The sequence below is a fragment of the Macrobrachium nipponense genome, chromosome 41, assembly GCF_015104395.2.
Source record: "Macrobrachium nipponense isolate FS-2020 chromosome 41, ASM1510439v2, whole genome shotgun sequence".
NCBI lineage: Eukaryota > Metazoa > Arthropoda > Malacostraca > Decapoda > Palaemonidae > Macrobrachium > Macrobrachium nipponense.
In genome coordinates this window covers 34,230,248-34,252,764 of record NC_061102.1, presented here as the reverse complement: position 1 = coordinate 34,252,764, position 22,517 = coordinate 34,230,248, and the positions used below count along the sequence as shown (strand labels likewise).

General features: G+C 39.6%; 1 protein-coding gene across 1 annotated transcript in view; it reads left to right on the top strand.

Annotated features, from left to right (window-relative positions):
- The window catches only part of LOC135212665 (GDP-fucose protein O-fucosyltransferase 2-like), a 75,806-nt gene extending 72,566 nt beyond the window's left edge, over positions 1-3,240 (top strand). The window contains 1 exon segment of the mRNA XM_064246315.1: positions 269-3,240. Coding sequence (XP_064102385.1) covers positions 269-419 — 151 coding nt within the window. The 3' untranslated portion in view covers positions 420-3,240.
- The last annotated feature ends 19,277 nt before the right edge of the window (positions 3,241-22,517 follow it).

Below are 22,517 nucleotides of genomic sequence, written 5' to 3'. Positions count from 1 at the left end.
TAAAGATGGCGTTGTTCTCTCTTTACCTACCAAAGGGAAGGTAAACAAAAAAAGAGGATATAGGCTGATGAAACAGGGACAACTCCTCTTTTCTCTTACTTTTTCTCAACTGTCAAGCAAGCTAGTGACTTTTATCAATGTATATGAATGTTAAGGAGGCATAGAAATAACCAATTTTAATATGAAAATTCGTGTCATTTTCTCTTTGATACTGGAGATACAAATTCCTTGCTTATTAGAAGTTTATATCTTTATATTTTATTTTCAGGTTTTTTATTGGATCCTATGAGTCTACCTTCTCTTTTCGAATTCAAGAAGAAAGAGAAATTTTAGGTTTTCCAGTTGAAACAACTTTCAACAGATTATGTGGGAAAAAGAAGAAATGTGAACAGCCAGCAAAATGGAAAATTGTATATTAAGGAACATAGGAGCATAAGTATTATCAAAAACAGTATTAAATTACTACGTTTTTGCAGTTTATGCAATTATATTTTTGTTTAAATAAGATTCATGATAAACTTATCAGAATAGCATATTTGTATTAAATACAAACTTTTGCCTTAGAACTTATGATATTGGGCCAGAGGGAAGGGTAGATAAGAATTTACTTAAATATGGGTACTTTAAAAGCAATATAAATATAAACTGAAGTCTTGTAATCTGAAAGTTATTGAAAGCTTTCAGTAATAGTTAGAATTATGGCTAGAGCAATGAAACTCAAATGGTAAAACTTTATTATTACACCCACTCTTAATTTATTAATCATCCCATTCAGCACTTTTCCCATTTACAACAATAGTAAAAGATATTATCCACATTCTTTTACATGAGTGCAGTGCATGTTGGGCAGCAATGAATGCCAGGATCAGGGACTTTTATCTCGCCCAGATTTCTCCCAAAGCTGTATGATTTGTCAATCAATTATGCTAGCATGTTGACATGAAAAAACATTTTTGTAAGTGAAGTAAGCAAGGACACTCACTGAAGCCAAAGACTTGAGGTTGTTTTCAGATGCACACTACTTGATATACCTTTTTTTTTTAATACGCGTTTTAACATAATTTGGATCAGAATACACAAAAACTACAAGAAACATGCAATTTAAAATTTTTTTAAAATCTAGATTCAACTCAAAACATGGAATTGTTGAAAATTACTATGTTATGAAACCTACAGGAGGTTAAGTTTACCCTATTATTAATTCAGTCACCCCTCTACTTAACGAACATTCAGAGATACGAACAGACAGGGTCACAAGTTATTAATTCAGTCACCACTCAACTTAACGAACATTCAGAAATACGAACAGACAGGGTCACAAGTTAAAATTGTGTTTGGAGCACTCTCCTTAGCCACCCAGAAGTTCAAATTTTGCTCTGCACTCCTATTCTGTCTAGTACAAATTCTTGCCGTACAAGGGGAAAATAATAAGCTGTTCTCTTACAATCCCGCGAATGCCTGTAAATAGTAATACTCATAATAGTCCTACTTATTTGCTTCAAAATTTAATTCATTCTTAAATGAATCCCTGTTTGTTTATAATTTTCCCCACTTGTACTGACCCTTCCCTTAAAACCTCTTCCACTGTTCCATCGACCAATCAAGACATACTGAATGGGGATTAGTTGCCTCACATATGTTCCCTCTGCATCTACTACGTGTTGGATGAGGATCCGTATTCGGTGATGTTGGGAAGTGAAAACAAGGAACAAGGAAATCCATCAGCACCCAGACAAGCGCCTTAGTGGCATGATCGGTATGGTCTTGGCCTACTACCTCGGTGGGCGCGAGTTCAATTCTCGGGCATTCCACTGAGGGGTTAGAGGTGTGTATTTCTGGTGATAGACGTTCACTCTCGACATGGTTCGGAAGTCACGTAAAGCTTTTGGTCCAGTTGCTGAATAACCATTGGTTGCATGCAATGTTAAAATACCATACATTTCCTTTGCTTCTTGAGAGATCCAGAAGATACATTTGCAGAAGGGTTGAGTGGATCATTATATCCTAGCACTCGTTCACAAATGCCAGAAATCCACACAAAAACACATAAAGTAAGTACAGGCAAACCAAATTGTTTTAGTGAGGAGAGAGAATAAAATGTCCTCACTCAAAGGTGGTAAAAGAGTAACTGGTGAGATCATGAGTTGCTGCTGGGGATATGGGTGGTCCCACTCATCTCATGACTAAGGACAGATGCCACTAGTCCCTTGCATTTACAATTTTATTAAATTTTTACTGGTTTCCAGCTGACCCTAGAAGATTTATCTTAATGTAAAGTCCTCATGTTTGTTTTTTTTTATGAAAAATACATATTTGATAAATTTGCCATTTTTGTCAATATTTTGATGGTGGCTTGGCTTTTTCTTATGAACTTCAAAAGTCAGACGCTGCTCTTGTGAAATTCTTTCAAAGTTCATAACTTTCAATGCATGGTAAAATACTCAATTTTGAATATTGGATAAATCTAAATTTTAGATTCTTTTTACCTTTCTAAAATCCAAAGTAATTCTTTATAATAGTGCACAAATTCATGACTCCTGAGTTAACTTGGCAGTGTCAACACAACATATTTCAAAGCAATATCTTGCTAAGTTTTATAAATTTTTCAACAAAAATTATGCACTAACTTCTGAACAAATAGATATGAACAGTGATCCGGAATGTACCTTGTTAGGTTGGGTAGTGACAGTAATATTTTGCCTGAAGTTTATCCTAAAATTTATTAAATTATAGGCCAAATTAACTATAAAACCAGAAGTAATAAGCCTAGCAATTCATTCATATTTTTAAACTAAATTTTCTTGTAATAAGTAATTTCTAAAGATATTAACATATATTTTAAGTACAGTACTATTATAAAAGTTAAATAAGTTAATAATTTATAATATAGTAGTAATCATATAGTAGTATAAATGTATGTAGTGTATGTACATGTATTATGAAAATATACTAGTCCTTTATGATAAATGCTCAGATAGCCTTAATATTTCTCTGATTCCAATTAGAAAATTAATAAAATCTATTAAATGCTATATAGTAAGGGTCAGTTGTAATGGCCTGTCCACACTAGCAGGTAGCTGTTTATATTTTCTAACTTCTGAAGCAGTGTTACCAGGCAATCTCATTGTTCTGGCTCCATACTCAGTCGATCAGTATAGTGGAACAGGTTATGGGAGCAGTGTTTGTCCGTTGAGCAGTGCCTGCTTGTGTGGACAGGGCCTAATATAGACAAAACTTCACTGAGTGAGTTTCATTTATCTACCCATAACCCTAACCATTTTTTATGTCTTCACTGACTAGAGACTTCCAGCTGTAATTTGAATAATTATTTATAATTAAAGTACCTATAATAATGACGTTTGAAAGGGCCGTACAATTTGTTACAGTAAGAAATAGTACAATCTTACAAGCAAGCATGATAAAAATGGGAAAAATACCATGTGTACAGGTGACTTTTTTTTTTTTTTTTTTAAACAATTATCTGTATTTTTTACTGAGCGTGTAGTTACCATTGATCTCTATCTTGCTACCTCTCTTCAGTGAGGTCTCGTTATGATTGATTGTGTAAAAAAAATATATATATTTTATAGTATAAAAATCTAGTTTTTTAATGAAAAATCATAAGGCATTTTCTAACGAACTGTTGATGTGAAGACTTTAACTGTAGGTCTCTCAGTATTTTCAGAATAAATTGCTTAATACAAGGCAGAATTATGTGCTTGTGGCAGCCTTTAAAGCTAATCTCATGGTGAAACAGTTAATGAAAAATCATATGGATATGGCATTTTATGCCCCCTCATTTTGGGACCACCTTGACGTGGTGAGGGGGCTCTCGAACCTCAGGAATCTCTTCCCAGGTTCGAACCCAAGAGTCCCATATGACATTATATATTTTCGAGTAAACTTATGTGGACTTTTCCATTTTTTGCCAAAATTTTTAAAAGCAAATAAATGAGAAAACATATCATGGCTTAACGTGGAGTTAAATCCGAAGCTAAATAGTGAGAACTGTGGTAGATCCATCACTACTTACCCGACAATGTTCGGACCTGTTTTTCAGGCGGAACTATTCTGTGGAGCTGGACCACGGATTCCAGGGGGGGCCTGGTTCTAGGAATAGAACTCTCGGCATTCTATCCAGTTTGCCCATAATGTGATTAGGATGGGGATAATTGTATTAACATAATACTCTTAGTCCTAGCAAGCGGGTTCTGCTTACACTTGGGCCATACTAATCATGTTATGCCATCCCCTTTTGGGGTAGGGTAGGGATGCGGACATTTGGGAGTCCTTTCTCACTTGTGCCTTTGGCAGAAGATTTAACTTCGCGAAGGGCCAATGATATCTTTTCAAGAATTTTTTATAATATATTATATATATATATATATATATATATATATAATATATGATAGATATTTTTTTTTTTTTTTTTTTTTTTTTTTTTTTTTTGTAAAAACTCAAAATTTATGAACTGTGAAATAAATGATTTGAGTACCCCTGGGCCCCATGATGGAAAAACTACGCACAGTTGATGACCATTGGCACGTCACTCCCGAATTTCCTAGGTACTGCCACAAGTAGTGAAAGTACTATAAAAGATACAAAGGAACACCCTGTTCCAAGTAAAGCAGCAGAGCCAGAAAACCAAATAGAGTGCATAAATAAAAAAGAAACAAACAAAAATAAATTGGTAAACTCCAATATCGTAACAATGGAACCATATATGATGAACAATAATTCTGAATTAGAGACAAATAATCCTCCCAGCAATACAGAAAAATATAAAAATCATAATAGACAAGCAACATACATAAAACAAGGACCAAAAAGAAACAAAAATTACCGACTTAATCCCACATTGGTACATTTTGATGACCTCTTTGGACCAGATAATTGGTCAAGATTTCTAGTCCTCAAAGCTGACAACAAAATCTCAGCAGCGATGCTAGAAAACAAATTACTTAACATATATCCAACACAAGACTATGGAATGCAGACACATCAAGGACAATGAATGGCTTATCCAAGTAACCAATAAAAAGCAGTCCACTGCCTTTTTAAGTATAACAGAAATAAATAATATAAAGGTAATAATTACAAGCCACGAAACATTGAATTATGTACAGGGTACAGTCATCCTACCCAATAGCGAGCAGGAGCTTCCTTCAAAACAACTATTGCTAGACTCCCTAAAATTGAGATATAACAATATCCACGATTTAGAAATATACTCTATTTCAAGTAGGAAAGATAAAAGTAAAAATAACAACATTGCCAAAATAAAATTTACAGGCCAAGACTTACCATTTAAAATAAAAATTCTTGGACAAAATAGAGAAGTTCGTCCTTTTGTTCCTAAACCATTACAATGTACACAGTGCTCAAGGTATGGACACACATACAAAAGATGCCGTAATAAAGCTATATGTGCAGTCTGTGCATCAGATGACCATACCACTAATTTTGGAACTGTAATCAATCAAAATGTATTAATTGTGGACTAGCCCATCACGCAAAATCTAAGGAGTGTTTCATTTTTTTACCATATAACACAGAACTTCAGTTGTTAATAAATAGGACAGGAATGTCAGTCATGGAAGCCAGACTTGAGCTAAAAGTAAGAGGCGTTAACAATCCATCCAAAACCCCACCTTTTCAAATGTGACTAAAAATCAAGACATCAAACAGCACAATGACAAACAAGATAGTATAAACAGGGAAACTGGATTTCATACCAATAATACTGAAACACAAAATAAAGTGATATTACAACAACCAATACCACCACTAACATAGATGATTCAGTTATCCATGGAAAAGAACTTCCAATAGAAGAAGAATTAAATAATGATGATAATCGAACTGGCAAAAAGAAAAGAATTCTAGAAAGAACCCCACCTAAGGGAAAAAAGGTAAATATTGAAAATTACAATCAATCCAGAGAGACTCCAACTACACCAGGAGAAACATTTTAAAAAAGATATTAAACTAACCTCATCACAAGTGGAAATACACAATTACCCTCAATCTCAATCAAACAGCCAACATCTGGACAGTAAAGATCACTCTTTACAAGTTCCATCAAATAATACTAATGAAAATCATACCATTAAACCAAACCAAAATATAACTATCACCCCCAACCATCCACAAGACCGAAATATCCCATTAACAACAACAAAACAAATAACCCCTCAAACCAACAGTCCTTATCACTACAGAAAAGGAACAATAGAATTACAAAACCAGAAATTTCTAAAGCTAGACCAAAAACTTCTGAACCAATAATTAACATTACCAAACATGCTTCATCTTTGTTTTGTTGTAATGAATGCTTTGTAAGTACATATAACCAATAACTACCAAGACAGAGGACACAGTACGAAATTGTATTGACAATTTTACCAAATTAAGGAGGTGCCCTTTAACACACCAACATGAGAACGAATTATGTTCTGAATCCTTAAAATACAAAAAGGAAATTATAAAATCAAAAATAGACTTATTAATATTCAACTATGAAAACAAACAACTGCAGAATCTAATAACCAACATACAAATACAACGATTAAAAAACCACAAATTAAATTCAAATGCATATAAACTACGAGATAAAGTAAAATCAGCAATCAATTTACAGAATTTAACACCAATTCCTCCCAATAATGGAATATAAAATCATTCAATGGAATATAAATGGTCTCTTAACCCGACTACGTCTGGGTGAATTACAAAGAATCATACGAGACCACAACCCAATGTGCATATGTCTACAACATATAGGAAGTAACCCTACAAATATCCAACACTATAAAATTGCCTGTTATTCACCAACTTGACGGTGGAAAATTAGGCACAGCCATATACGTTCATAATAGCATTACATATGAACCTGTTGACATACCATCTATGCCATATCAAATAACATCAATTAAACTGTATATGCCTGATAAAAGTAAAATTACTATTTGTAATTTTATATAACCAACCAAATTTCAATGCAAATTTCAGTGATTTTTCTGAACTTATTAGCAAAGTATACAGGAACCACTACTTATAGTAGGAGATTTTAATGCACATAATCCATTATGGGATATTAATAACCCCACTGACACATCCGGAATCAACATAGAGAATACTATAATGAAACACAATCTGTATTGTCTCAATGAAAGTGAAGTTCCAACATATTTTTCAAATACACACCTAACCTTTTCTTCAATGACATTTCATTATGTTCAAATGATGTAGCGGAGAAATTTGAATGGAACGTCCTAGACGATTCATACACAATGACCATTTCCCAATCATTCTGAACTACTTAAGTAATGTCAAAATATTGCCACCTACAAGATATAATATCCAAAAAGCTAACTGGGATAAATATTTCTATACACACGAAACATACCACCATTCCACATAATGAAGATCACAATACTACATGTGAATCCTTCTCAAACTTCATAATAAATGCTGCAGATAAAAGTATTCCAAAAACCAAAACACATTCCACAAAATCCCCTGTCCCATGGTGGAATCCAACATTAACAACATTGAATTAAGTAAAATATATATTGAGTCGCAATCTAAACAGACTCAAAACTCGCCTTAAATCACTCAACAAAATGCCTATAGATAAAACATATTAAACAAAATAGTTATAACAACATAACAATTAACCACATTAAACCACTATATAACAAATATACAGCCAAATTTAGAAAAACGGTAATAGCTGAAAAAATCGCATCATGGAAGGAATATGTCTCAAACATATCTTCAAACACATCCACAAGGGATGTCTGGCAAAAGATAAGGAAAATCAATGGAAAACATATAAGACCTCCAAGAAGTGCAATACATTTAAATGGAAAAATATACATGATACTTATGAAATATCAAACATAATTGGGAAACATTTTGGAAAACATCAGTGCTTACTCCAGCCTAGATACACATTTTCAAAGTATCAGAAAACAAAAAGAAAAATATAATACTCAATTTTGAAACTCTTGAAGACCTGGAATATAACTATATTTTTAACATGGATGAACTAGATAATGCCATCAACTCTTGTCATCCCTCTGCACCAGGATATGATAAAATATCATTTGAAACGATAGAAAAATTAGCTCCATATAGCTAAATCATATTTATTAAATTTTACAATAGTATCTGGCTAAAACGTGTCTTTCCTGATAAATGGAAACATGCCATAATTATTCCAATAAACAAACCAGGAAAGGATGCAAGTAATCCATCCAATTTATAGACCGATATCTCTAACAAGTTGCCTATGCAAAATCTTAGAAAAAATGGTTAATGCACGATTAACGTATGTAATAACCAAAGAATCCATTTTAACACCAACACAATCTGGTTCAATAGCTGGCAGATCAACCCTAGATCCCTTAACACATTTAGAAGATCATATCAAAAAAGGCTTTGAACAAAAGAAATTAACAGTAGCTATATTTTTTGATATAGAAAAAAGATACGATACAACATGGAAACATAACATCATGCAAAAACTCCACTCCAAGGGGACTAAGAGGCCACTTACCAATATTTATTAAGAACTTCTTAACAAACAGAACTTTTCAAGTAAGAGTAGAAAATTCCTACTCAGTAACCTATAAACTGGAAGAAGGAATCCCTCAAGGTAGTGTCTTGAGCTGTACATTGTTTGCTTTAGCAATCAATGACATTACTATAAATTACCAAGTGGTGTAAAAAAACAGTTTATATGTTGATGACTTTGTCATTTACTATACGATAGTAATCTGAGACATGCTCAGAGAGTTCTCAGTACTGCCATTTCAAATATATGTAGTTGGGCAAATTCAGTTGGATTTAAATTTTCAACTGATAAAACAAAAGCAATCGTCTTCTACAAAGACAAAAGGTGGATGAAGAACCAAACAATCAAACTGCATCTTTATAGCACTGAAATACAATTTTGTACAAAAATCAAGTATCTAGGAGTAATATTTGATCAACATTTAAATGGAAAGAGCACATCAAATACATTAAAGCCAAGGGCATCAAAGCCCTTGCCATATTAAAAAAGTTATCACCACTAATTGGGGAGCAAAGCGAGACATTTTATTAATGATATATAAGGCAACAGTCTTATCCATAATAGATTACTGCTGTCCAATATATTCATCCGCCTCAGAATCTGCATTAAAATCTCTCGATGCAGTGCACCATGAAGGCGTGCGATTGTGCACAGGATCTTTCGATCGTCCCCAACAAACTCACTTTTGGTGGAGGCAGGTATTTTGCCCTTAAAACATCACCGTAATTTAATAACAATACAAAGAGGTCTTTCAATGCAAGCGGGATCGTCTCCTGCAACTTACTGCTTCCAAAACTGTAATCAAGTAACAGCAGTTAATAGTACTAGCTCTTTCCCAAAAAGAGCTAGATACATAATGAACATACATAATATGAATCCAATTTTTCACCCACCAATGGAATTGCCACCACCATGGATTTTAAATAGAGTAAAGATATGTACCTCCCTGTCTTACCTACTCAAAAAACAAATGACAAGTACGGAAATGTACCGCCAACATGCTTTGGAGCACATTAGAAGAAAAGGCGACAAATTTATGATATATACAGACGGCTCCAAAAATAATGTTGGAGTAGGAGCATCTGCATATTCGAAAAATATGTTAAGTAAAAAAAGCCTACCTTCAATATCATCAATATTTACTGCTGAAGTCACAGCCATACAGATGGCTCTAGATATGATATCTGAGGCAAAGCAAGTGTCTCTGTAATTTTCAGTGACTCACGTAGCGCTATAGATGCAATAGGACAGTAATAATCAGGAAACCAAATAGTACAGGAAATTCAAAAGAAATAAAAATTCATCAACTCCTCCAATCAGGAATATCAATGGAAATATGTTGGATCCCAGCACACGTGGGAATAAAAGGAAATGAATATGCAGACTCTGCTGCCAAATTAGCCTGCACTATCCCTCCAACAATTTCATATGCCCCAGTGTCAGACTGGGTAAAATCAGTTAAAACATTAATTTACCAGGATTGGAAAGAAGAATGGGCCTCGGTGCCAACAACAAACAAACTTAAAAATATAAAAACTGAAGTCTATGCATGGAGGACATCCTCACAGGAGGAAAGAGCAAAAGAGGTGATCCTAGCAAGGCTACGTATAGGACACACAAGATTCTCACATGGTCACTTGATGTCAACACCACATGCTGACCCAGTGAAATGTAACAGATGTCAAACACCCATGACAGTACAGCATTTGCTTGTTGAGTGCCCAAATTGGACCCAGCAAAGATCTATTTATCTGCGGAGTTCAGAAATGAAAAATATTCTTGCGGAAAGCAGGGATTTTTCAATTAATAAAATCATAAATTTTTTAAATAAGACGGGTTTCTCAAATAAAGTCTAATTTTTTTTTTTTTTTTTTTTTTTTTTTTTTTTTTTTTTTTTTTTTTTTTTTTTTTTTTTTTTTTTTTTTTTTTTTTTTTTTTTTTTTTTTCTCAGGATTGATCCCTGAGAACCAGCCCGAGAAGAGTCTACTTGAGACTCAGAGGTCTGGAAAAACTAACACCTATTAATAATAATAATAATGGCATTTTATGATGAATTGTTGATGTGAGGACTATGACTCTAGGTCTCACAGTATTTTCAGAGTAAAATTCTGAATACAAGGCAGAATTGTGTACTTGTGGCAGCCTAAAAAGCTAATCTCCTGGTAGATCAGTCTCAGTGCCAGCTGAATCTTGCACGGTTACGAGCTTAGTCACTTACGAATGTCGTTACCTCAGATATGCTTTTTACAGAATTTTTATGACAACTCTGGAGCATTATGTATGAGTAGATTGTGTTAGGTCTTTTTATATTAGATTTAAGTTATGTGAAATCATCACATATACATCTCTGTTGAATTGTCCTGTTTAGACTTTCCACCTTTTTCTAAGCTGTTGCTGCAACAGCTGTCAATGACATTTTGTCTTTGATACTGACAATCCACTGAAAAATGGTGCTATGTATAAACTTTCAGATTCCTCTCCTCACTCTTATATATGGATTGTTCATAAATAATGATGAGTGTTGATGTTTATGTAAGTAAAAAAATGTAACATTAGTCAGTTCTCATAAGTGTTGATATTTTGTAGCAATGGTGATTAACTTATAAGTTGTGCAGAGTAAGAAATAAAATCCCCTATCATTAAGGTAAAAGCTTTTTTCTGGTTCTACTTAATTTTTATAAAAAAAAATACTTAGATGCTTTCATAATAATTCCTTCAGAGACTGTATGTCTTAATTCCAAAAGTTCTTTATATGAACAGGCCATTGGTTATATTAGCAGGTTGTTGTTAATGTACGTTTGAGCTTTGTATGTTTCAGTTTTTTCATGACATCTTATAAAGTACATGAAGACCACAATGTTTTTCTACCATTTGCTTCTAACAATACAGAGATGGTAGACATACTTAGATGTGCACCCTTTGAGTTACCTATACTCATCACCTGTTAATAGGATATATATAATTTATTATTGATACTAATTGGTTCCTAATTTTGAGTACAGATGTTTCAGCTGTTGTTTCATCTGGGAACTGAACCTAGTAAATTTCAGCATTAAAGCTATCTACAAATCCAACTGTTGGTAAGATGGAGAAAAGCACTGCAATAACAATAGCAGCTCCTTCATCACAGGAGCAAATGGATCGCTAAAATACATGCTCATAAGACTACTATTACTCAAGCTCTCTCTCAATCTTAATCATTGAGAAGGCAGGAAAGGAAATTTGCAACCAGTGGAATAATGAATCAATTAGAACACTGCCCCCCCCTCAATGCAAGTACAGAATTGGCTTCACTTGACCTTTGGGGTTGTTGGTTAAAAGTTTTGCCCAGTCAACTGATGGCTGTAGCAGACTTCCAAAACACCCTCTGCCTCCGAGACCTCACTGGTAACACCACTACTATTACTTTTTGTACATGAACTTCCCTGCCAGATATATACTTAGCTTAGGTCTCTGACGTCACGACAGAAAATTCAAAACTCGCGGCACACGCTACAGGTAGGTCAGGTGATCTACCTTACCCGCCGCTGGGAGGCGGGTGTAAGGACCAGTCCCCCTTTCTTGTCAGATTATTTTCTGTCGCCGGCTGGACAACACCTGTTGTTCAGTCCTTACGATAGTTAAAATTCGTTCTCGTTGCCGACGATTTGGATTTTGGTGAAGTACCCTTTGTTTGTTGGCTTGGCATACGCTTTTGGACTGTTTTTGGGATTTTTCTTTTGGATTTCTCTTACATATCTATAATCATGGATGATTCTGAAGTTAAGAAACCTAGTTTTTTTAGGGTTTGTTCAGAGAAGGAATGTAAAGTTAGGCTTCCTAAAGCTGCATTAGATCCTCACTCGTGGTTATTTGTACGTCTTGTAGAGGGAATGAATTCTCTTTTGATTTAACCCTTGCAAAGAGTGTGAGAATTTGGATGAGGATGGTTGGAAGGCTCTTTCTTCTTATGTGAGAAAGTTAGAGAAGGATAGGGTGCGCAAGGCTTCTTCAAAGAGTTCTAGTAGATCGAGGGTGAGTGAAGTTGACGCTGAGAATCCTGTAGTAGAAGTAGTTCCTTCTCCAGTTTCAGCCCCTGCGCCCAGCTTTGAACCCGAAGATTCGTTTTCGGAAGTTGCTTCTGGGAGAGCCTCGATCAGGAGTAAGGAGAGCCTCGCTCGCTCTCGACAAGGTAAGAGTGATGATAGTGCAAGTGATCAGTGCAGTGCCCCTAGTGCAGTGGAGGGTGCGTCTGACTGGCTCACTAACGCTTCCAGGCCTAGACCTCTTCCAGACTCCCAGACCCAGTGGAGGAGGAAAGTCGAAAGCCGCAGGAAGGTTAGGGAGAACCCCCACCGGTCAGGCGTCCCCTCGGCAGTTCCTGTTGCTCGTTCCCAGGCTGCCTTGGATCGAACCAAGAAGGAGTTATTGCGCCAGTGCTTCTCGTCATCTTCGTCGCCTTCTCCTCAGCGTAGATGGAGCGCCTCGGAGTCGTCTCGCCCTCTCAAGAGGCCCTGGAAGGATCCTTGCGCCCTTCCTTCCAGCCCCGAATCCTTCGCGGAAGAGCCAGAAATGGAACGCAAGAGAACCAAGATTCTGTCCGGTTACGCTTCTCCTGTTCGCTCTCGGACTTCGTCCCCTGTAGAGGAGTTTAAGGGATCTCCTGCGCGTATCCTGGCGGGTCTGCAGGCGCAGATTGCGGCTTTAGCGGAGTCTATTGCCGGGACTTCTCATCGTCGGAAGGACGCCTCACTTCCGGTGAAGAAGTCTAAGAACGTTCCTTCGGCTAAATCTCCTTTGGCTAGAAAAGCTTTTGAGCCTGTTAGTAGGAGGTCAGAAGTGCAGGCTGGAGCTCGGGATCTTTCTCCGAGTAGGCTCTCCTCTCTTCCCAGCGAGAGTTGTGAGCATGTAAGGCGTAAGGAGCCAGACAGGCTCTCTCCTCAGGATTTCCGCTCCTCTTCAGTTAGGCGTCAAGAGCTTGACAGACGTCAAGAGCCTCGTTTTCGTCAGGAGCGAAGGAAGAGTTCTTCGCCTGGTGGCCACTCTCCTTTTGACGGACGCTCGGAGCCTAGTAGGCGTCAAGAGCCTAGTAGGCGCCAAGAGCCTAGTAGGCGCCAAGAGCCTGGTAGGCGGCAACGGAAGTTTTCTCCTCCGTTAGATCACTCCCGATTGGATAGGCGCTCAGAGCCTTGTAAGCGCCGCGCTTCTGACAGGGATTCATCTGTGGATGTTTTCTCTCCCCGTGGCAGGCGTCAAGAGCCTGGCAGGGGTTTTGAGCTCAATAGGCATCAAGAGCCTGGCAGGCGTATTGAGGATGGCAGGCGCCAAGAGCCTAGCAGGCGCAGAGAGCCTGATAGGCGCTCTCCCTTATCCAGACGCTCTTCTGTGGAGTTAGAATCTGTTTCCGACAGACGGGCCTCCACTTGTAGGCGCTCTCCTAGTAGGCGCTCCCCAAGTAGGCGCTCTCCTAGCAGGCGCTCCCCAAGTAGGCTCTCTCCTGGGAGGCGCTCTCAAAGTAGGCGCTCTCCTAGTAGGCGCTCTCCAACTAGGCGCTCTCCTAGTAGGCTCTCTCCTGGGAGGCGCTCTCAAAGTAGGCGCTCTCCTGGTAGGCGCTCTCCTGGTAAGCGCTCCCCGTGTAAGCGCTCTCCCAGTGGTTTTTCTTCCAGTAGGCGCTCGCCTAGTAGGCGCTCTCCGAACAGGCGCTCTCCAAGGATTAGCTCTCCTCCGGGCAGTAGAGCTTCTAGACGTCATTCTTCGGAAGAATTGTGGTGATTCGGAGGAAGATTTGCCCAAGGATGCTTCGGTTTCTTCGTATAAGAGACTTACAGACCTCCTCTTGCAAGATTTTGGGGGGGGAGTCTCTTTCGGCCGTTGCTCCTCCGTCTCCTCCGTCCTTATTTTCAACGACCAATACGGCTAAGAAGTCTTCAGTCGTTAAGATGAAGCCTACAGTGTCTATGAAGAAGGCTCTGAAGAACTTTGACGACTGGTTGCTTTCAAAAGAAGAGAAAGGCAAGACAGTTTTTTCTTTTCCCCCGTCCAAGCTGACGGGTAAGATGGGGTTCTGGTACGAGTCAGGAGAGCCCTTGGGTCTAACTCTTCCCTCTTCTGCAGACTCGGACTTCTCTTCGTTGGTTGATTCCGCACGTCGCTCGGCGCTGAATTCTGCGAAGACGACGTGGGGTATGAGCGAGTTGGATCACCTTCTGAAGGGAATGTTCCGAGTCTTAGAAGTTTTTAACTTTCTTGACTGGACCCTTGGAGTGTTGGCTAAGAGGACTCAAGAGCAAGACACTCTTTCGCCTGAAGACCTCCACGCAGTTCTGTCTTGCATGGACAAGGCAGTGAGAGACGGTTCCGGGGAAATTGCTTCACTTTTGGTGCAGGAGTGGTAAAGAAGAGGGCCGTTTTCTGCTCTTTTCTTACCAAGGCGGTTTCTCACGCACAGAGAGCTTCCTTGCTGTATTCACAGCTTTCCCCGCAACTCTTCCCCAAGAAGACTATTAATGATATCTCCAGCTCGTTATCAGCAAAAGCGACGCAGGATATGCTAGCTCGCTCGGCTAGAATTCCGAAACCTTCGTTTCAGCAGAAGACGAAGAAGAGGCTCAAAGTAGGCAAGAACCCTTGAGGAGGACCTTCGTCTCGCTCTTCTTCCTCCAGAGGTTCGAGACCACCTAGAAGAGGAAGGACCTTCTCCCGGTCTATTAGGGCCAAGAAGTAGTTCGTGTGTCCTCCAGACAACTGTGGGTGCCAGACTTCTGAAACTTTGCAGATGTATGGGGCACGAAAGGGGCGGACAACTGGTCCCTCGCGATCATCAAGAGGGGATACCTCATTCCCTTTATCTCGAGACCACCCTTGACCACCACTCCAAGGGCACTGGTGGCCAAATACAAAGACCCACTAATGAATCAAGCCCTCGCTCTAGCGGTAGAGCTGATGTTAGAGAAAGAGGCAATAGAGATGGTTCAGGACCCTCTTTCAGCGGGGTTCTACAACCGTCTGTTCCTAGTTCCCAAGAACTCAGGAGGATGGAGACCGGTTCTGGACGTGAGCGCCCTGAATGTCTTTGTGAAGAAGAGGAAGTTCGCTATGGAGACGACGTCATCAGTCTTAGCAGCTCTTCGTCCCGGGGACTGGATGGTGTCGCTGGACCTTCAGGACGCTTACTTCCATGTACCGATCCATCCTTCTTCTCGCAAATTTCTCAGATTCATGTGGGGAGGGAACGTTTTTCAGTTCAGGGCCCTATGCTTCGGCCTTTCCACGGCCCCCCAAGTATTCACAGGACTGATGAAGAACGTTGCCCAGTGGCTTCATCTCGAGGGAGTGAGGATTTCCCTCTACTTGGACGATTGGCTTATCAGGGCCAAATCCAAGGAGAAATGTCTGGAGGACTTACGAGTGACGTTGGATCTAGCAGCTTCTCTGGGTTTGCTAGTGAATTTCGAGAAGTCACAGCTAATCCCCAGTCAAGAGCGTATCTATCTGGGGATTCTGATGGCTTCTCAGGTTTTTCGGGCGTATCCGTCCCCAGAGAGGATAACCCGAGGTTTGGAGAAGGTAGCAATCTTTCTAGAGAAAGATGTATGCACAGCGAGGGAGTGGATGAGTCTGTTGGGGACACTCTCCTCGCTGGAGCAATTCGTTTCTCTAGGAAGGTTGCACCTCAGACCCCTACAGTTCTTCCTGACGAGGAACTGGGATCGGAAATCTCAAGGTCTGGACTTTGCGTTCAAGATTTCGCAAGAGATAAAGGAGGATCTACGTTGGTGGCTAGACCCTCTATTGTTCAAGGAAGGCCTTTCCTTGCAGGTTCGGAACCCCAACCTAGTGTTGTATGCAGACGCTTCGGACAAAGGTTGGGGAGCTACTCTCGGGTCGAGAGAAGTGTCAGGCACCTGGATGGGGGATCAGGTGTCCTGGCACATCAACAAGAAGGAGCTAACAGCGATTTGGTTAGCTCTCAAGACCTTCGAACCCCTCGTAAAAGGGAAATATGTTCAGATCAACTCCGACAACACTACAGCCCTGGCTTACATTCGGAAACAGGGGGGGACTCACTCTTTCTCCCTGTACGAGACAGCGAGATCGCTCCTCTTGTGGTCAGAGGAAAGGAACATAAGGCTTCTCACCAGGTTCGTACAGGGAGAAAGAAATGTCAGAGCGGATCTGCTAAGCAGAAGGAATCAAGTCCTTCCCTCAGAGTGGACTCTGCACGCGGACGTATGCCAGGAGCTGTGGAGGACGTGGGGCAGGCCCCATCTCGATCTATTTGCGACCTCCAGGAATGCGCGGATAGATCTATACTGCTCCCCTATTGCAGACCCAAGAGCAGTGGCAATAGATGCATTCCTGATGGATTGGAGGAATCTGGATCTTTACGCGTTCCCGCCTTTCAAGATTATAGGGGAAACGTTAAGGAAATTCGCAGCGTCAGAGGGAGCAAGGATGACGTTGATAGCTCCGTTCTGGCCCACCCACGACTGGTTCACAGAGGTACTGGAATGGCTGGTGGATGTCCCAAGATCCCTACCTCTAAGAGTCGATCTGCTCAAACAGCCCCACTTCGACAGGTTTCACAAAAACCTCCCCGCTCTCAGTCTGACTGGATTCAGACTATCAAGAGTCTCGTCAGAGCTAAGGGCTTTTCGGCAAAGTCTGCAAGGGCTATTGCCAATGCACGTAGACCTTCCACATCTAGAGTCTACCAGTCGAAGTGGGATGTTTTTGTTTTTCGACGCTGGTGCAGGACTCATAAAGTTTCCTCCTCCAGTACCTCTGTGACTCAGATTGCAGATTTCCTTATCTTCCTGAGGGAAAAAAGCGGGTTGGTTGTCTCCACCATCAAGGGATACAGGAGCATGCTTTCCTCAGTTTTTCGTCATAGAGGATTAAACATATCTGAGGACAAGGACCTCCATGATTTAATCAGATCGTTTGAAACGGTTAAAAGAACCTCCTCCTTAGTGCCTAGCTGGAATCTAGATGTTGTGCTGCTCTTCCTGAGGTCCTCAAGGTTCGAACCTCCCCATGCTGCTTCGTTCAGAGACCTTTCGATGAAGACTCTTTTTCTCTGTGCGTTAGCGTCAGCGAAGAGGGTCAGCGAGCTGCAGGCTCTAGAAGGTGAGGTAGGTTTCCAACCAAAGGAGGCTCGCGGTTTTGCTCTTTTCTTCCGACTTTCCTAGCCAAGAATGAAAACCCTTCTTCGCCGTGGCCCAGGAGCTTTGAAATCAAAAGCTTATCCTCCTTAGTTGGGACAGAAGAGGAGAGATCTCTTTGCCCGGTGAGAAGCCTGAAATATTATCTTCAGAGGAAGAAAAGACTTGCTGCTAATGAGAGCAATCTCTGGTGCTCTGTAAGGGACCCCAGTAGGCCCTTATCTAAATATGCACTCTCATTCTTTATCAGGAATATTATTAGAGAAGCACACACTTCTTGCAATCAGCAACAGTTTAACCTTCTGAAAGTCAAGGCGCACGAAGTACGGGCCATCGCGACGTCTTTGGCTTTCAAGAAGAATTTGTCATTACAAAACCTTATGAAGGCCACTTTTTGGAGGTGTGAATCAGTCTTCTCTAATCACTACCTAAGGGACGTATCGATTACGTATGATAAGTGTTTTGGGCTAGGCCCTTATGTATCGGCGGATTCAGTGCTGGGGCAGGGAGCTGAAACACATCCTTTTTAATCCTTTTTCCCTGTTAGTTTTAAGTTTGAGTTTTTTGGTTGTACGAAGGAGGTTGCAGGAGGCAGCTCCTTCTTTCGTATACTAATGTTAGTATTTGGTTAGGTGATCGGTTGTGCTTGAGGCTCCTTGCAATTGGTAGTGATAGGCTCTGGCATGTAAGCGGGTTGATCCCCATTGACCAGATCCTGCTTGGATTCTGCCAAGTAAGTGGACTCAGTTCCCATTGGTAGACCCAAAGAGTTCTTCAGCCATAGGTCACGCCCTCGCTGAGACTCTTTAGGCAACGCAGACTAATAGACAGTAACTATCAAGTCTTCTGCCTAAATCAGGTAAGAACCAGAGGTTTATATTATGTATTCCTTTAACATGTGTTGTCCCCACTTTCTAAGTAAGTATGTGTCTCTTTCCCTCCACCAAGGGTGTCAATCAGCTAAGTATATATCTGGCAGGGAAGTTCATGTACAAAAATGATATTGTTAGTATACAATAAAGTTTTGTACATACTTACCTGGCAGATATATACTTAGCTTAGGTCTCTGACGTCACGACAGAAAATTCAAAACTCGCGGCACACGCTACAGGTAGGTCAGGTGATCTACCTTACCCGCCGCTGGGAGGCGGGTGTAAGAACCAGTCCCCCTTTCTTGTCAGGTTATTTTCTTCCACCTGTCTCCTGAGGGGAGGCTGGGCGGGCCATCAATCGTATATATCTGCCAGGTAAGTATGTACAAAACTTTATTGTATACTAACAATATCATACTGATGATACATATACAACACCCATAAAAGGAGGAGAGATTGAACAATTTTGGTAATTGAATGATTGAACTTTGCTTAGTGTTTCTAACTTTATGAATACATATATGGCCTGGAACCTCGTGTCATTAGGTACATCCTGGAGTCTACAGGATGTAATGAGAGTGGGAGCTTGTCTCCAAAAGAAGTTGGTAACTGACCCTTACATCCTTGAACACCCATGCTTTCTGAAGACAAGCCATAGGCAGTGAATAGTTATAAGTGGGGAATATCTTCACTTCCCTCCACTTTCCATTGTCAGGGTACTTTGCCATAAGTTAGCTACCTTTCTTAGGATTAGAGGGCTACTGCACTTTTTTCGAGGGAGTCTACTTTCTACGGAGGGGAGAGTAGACAATTTTGGAAGTCATACTTAGCATCTCTGTTATCTGAGTCTATGGTGTGGAGAAGACACTAGCTGTTGATTCCATTTACTAGTAGATTGCTGCCTTGAATTCAAACTTCCACTGCCCAAGTTGAAATTTGCTTCCCAGTTGCTATTGAAAGCGCACTGATTGTTTTCATAAAACTGGAGCCACAAGGTTCTTGATGGATGTAATTAGGCAAGAGGATATTGGAGAGATATTTCATTACTGCATCCTGCTTCTTTGCCTTCTAACTAGCCAGAAGATCAATTACTATATTTACTAATTTACTAATATAAATTGATTCGTGGCTGAACGACACCACCAACCTCCTAGCTTTTGTTGTGTGCTGTAACATTGTAACAGCTTGACTATTTGTCAGAATTTCATTCATGATTGCAAAAGCCACTCCTATCAGTAAGACATTGCCAGGAACTCTTGGAGAAAGTGCTCTGTTGTGTCAGTATTTGTTGAAGTGAGAGAAGCATGAAGCTGCTTGCAAGGAATCAAATAGAAACCCGAGTCTTTGGTTTGGCAGTAAAAATGAATTGTGGGTTGGTTGGTTGGTTTTATAAATTTTAGGTGTAACACCAAGCACTGGGGCAGCAAAGGCCATTCAGCGCTTACTGTATAACTATGATACTATAAGACGTGTTATATCATATAAAGCAGGTTTATTTCTTTGAGGTAATTTACTATGTTTTGAAGCGGGGCATTTTCTCCCAATAGTTCTTCAAGTGGTATGTTATATATGTTGTTGGATCTTCGTTTTCTTTCGAATTTATTACATTCAATTAGCAGATGACGGACTGTGCCCAGAGTACGACAATGGTCACAGTAAGGGGCCTGTCTTTCCTCGCCTTGCAACATCAAGTATTTGTGTGTTAAGTATGTGTGTCCTATTCTTAATCTTGTTAATATGACATCTTCCCTTCTTAGACATTGTTGTCTATTCCAAGGTTTTACAGATGGTTTAATATGCTTTAATTTATGATTCAATTCTAGCCATTCTTTTTCCCATTTTGATTGACAGTATTCATTTATTGTTGTTTTAATGTCATTGTAAGGTATTTGTATTTTTTTGATAGACTCCTTTTTTACTGCCTTTTTGGCTTCTTTATCCACCTCTTCATTACCCTTTATGCCCACATGGGAAGGGACCCAACAGTTTTATATTTATAGATTTCCGTTTTACTATTATATCTATCCACTCCCTTATTTCTTCAATTACGGGATGAGAAACTGTGTATTGTCTTAGCGCTTCTAAAGCACTGTAAGAATCTGTGTATATTACAAAGGTATCGTTTGCCTTCCCCACCATAAAGGTGTGTTTTATAGCCTCTAATATAGCATTTATCTCTGCAGTGAATATCGAGCATATTTTGGGAATTTTTTCCCTTATTTTTATATTTTTTGTTACTACAGCATAGCCTACACCCTCCTTCGACTTGGAACCATCTGTATAAACACTTATGTCCCGTTTACGTTTTTCCTGGTGTGACAGAAATTCACTCTTTAATTGTGCATCGGTTACCTTTTTATTAAATGTTTTTTCACAGATTTCTATTTTAGCATGTCTCCACGGAGGTATTTTCGGAGTGGTTATTTTTGATATGCTACTTGTTCTTAATTTTAGATGTTCTATATCAGGTTTTAATCTATTTTCCAATGGTTTAGAGGCTCTTGGTTTATTGTCATAATTATTTGTTATGTTCTTCATATATTTGGTGTTTGGATTATCATTAAGGTTATTTATTTTAGCTATATATTTTAATCCAATTTCTTCTCTTCGTACTTTCAGGGGATCTATTCCTGCTTCTACATATAGACTTTCCACGGGGGAAGTTCTGTAGGCTCCAGTGCATAGTCTAATACCCATGTTATGTATGACATCCAGTTTTGTTAATAGGGTTTTAGAAGCACTACCATATACTTACTAGATTCTTTTCCCTCAGTCATAAGTTCTATAGTTGCAATAATTTCCAAAATGGGGTTTCATGGAAGATCACATACCCAGCTGGCAGGGTCATCTGCAGATTCGACCCATAACTTTGCAGCTGATACTTCTTATGCTTCTCTGGTCTCTTGAATGTGAATATTTACCACCCCAGCTGAGGATCTCCAAGGAGGCCTAATCTTGCAGAACCTTGGTTACCTTAGTTTATGCACAATGAGCACCACTCAGTTCTTGGTAAGTCGAAGCTTGGCCTTTTGTTTGGTCTCAAGGACATCTTGAGTACAGTTTCTCTCTTTGAGTCACAGGAGTGAAGTAATTCTCTGCCAGACATTGGTGAATAATAATGAGGAAGAAAAGGTGAGAATTTCTTAGCCAGAGTTTATGTGCATCCCTGAGGAGAACTGGCCAGCTGGCTTGGGCAGTGTCATGGGCAAATAATATCCAGTCTGAAGAGGACTTGGTTCTCCCTCGTGAAATAATGGTCCCGACCACTAGCAAACAAATTCTCACGGAGATAGCAAACTGTTATAATCTGTAATATCTTTTCATTTTGAGGGCTACCGTTGGGTTTTCTTTAAGTGGTTTGTTAGGCCAGTCAATTGTAAGTCTCGGGTTGTTTAGGTCTGAGTCTTGGTCATGCTATTTTCTTCAAGGCTTATAAAGCAGATGGCACTGCTGCTAATTTTCCTATACAAAGAAGAGATTAACTGCTATTCATTGTCGCTGGCACTATCTTGGCTGTGGGTACAGATTTTACTGCTGACACAGTCTTGACTGAAATGGAAACCATAATATCTTGTGCAGTTTGATGACATGCTTACTAAAGGCTTTCAAGTCTTCAAGAAGTTCTTCATGAAGAGTGGTATAAATGCTGCAAGACTGTCATAATAATGTTGCTAGAAAACTGCAGTTAAAAAAAAAATAGTAATCCTTATGAACTTTTAATGGCTACAGCAAACTGAATGTACTGCGAAGGAGACACTGTGGCTCCTCAAAACCAACAGCCCAGGTAGTCAGGATGCCCAGCTCTGTCATTCATCAGTGCCACCTTGCTCAACCCTCATGGTTGTGCAAAGTAGCATAATGTTCTGGACAAGAACTCATTACATTGGCCATCAAAGTAGACAAGAGTAAGCTGATAGCTAC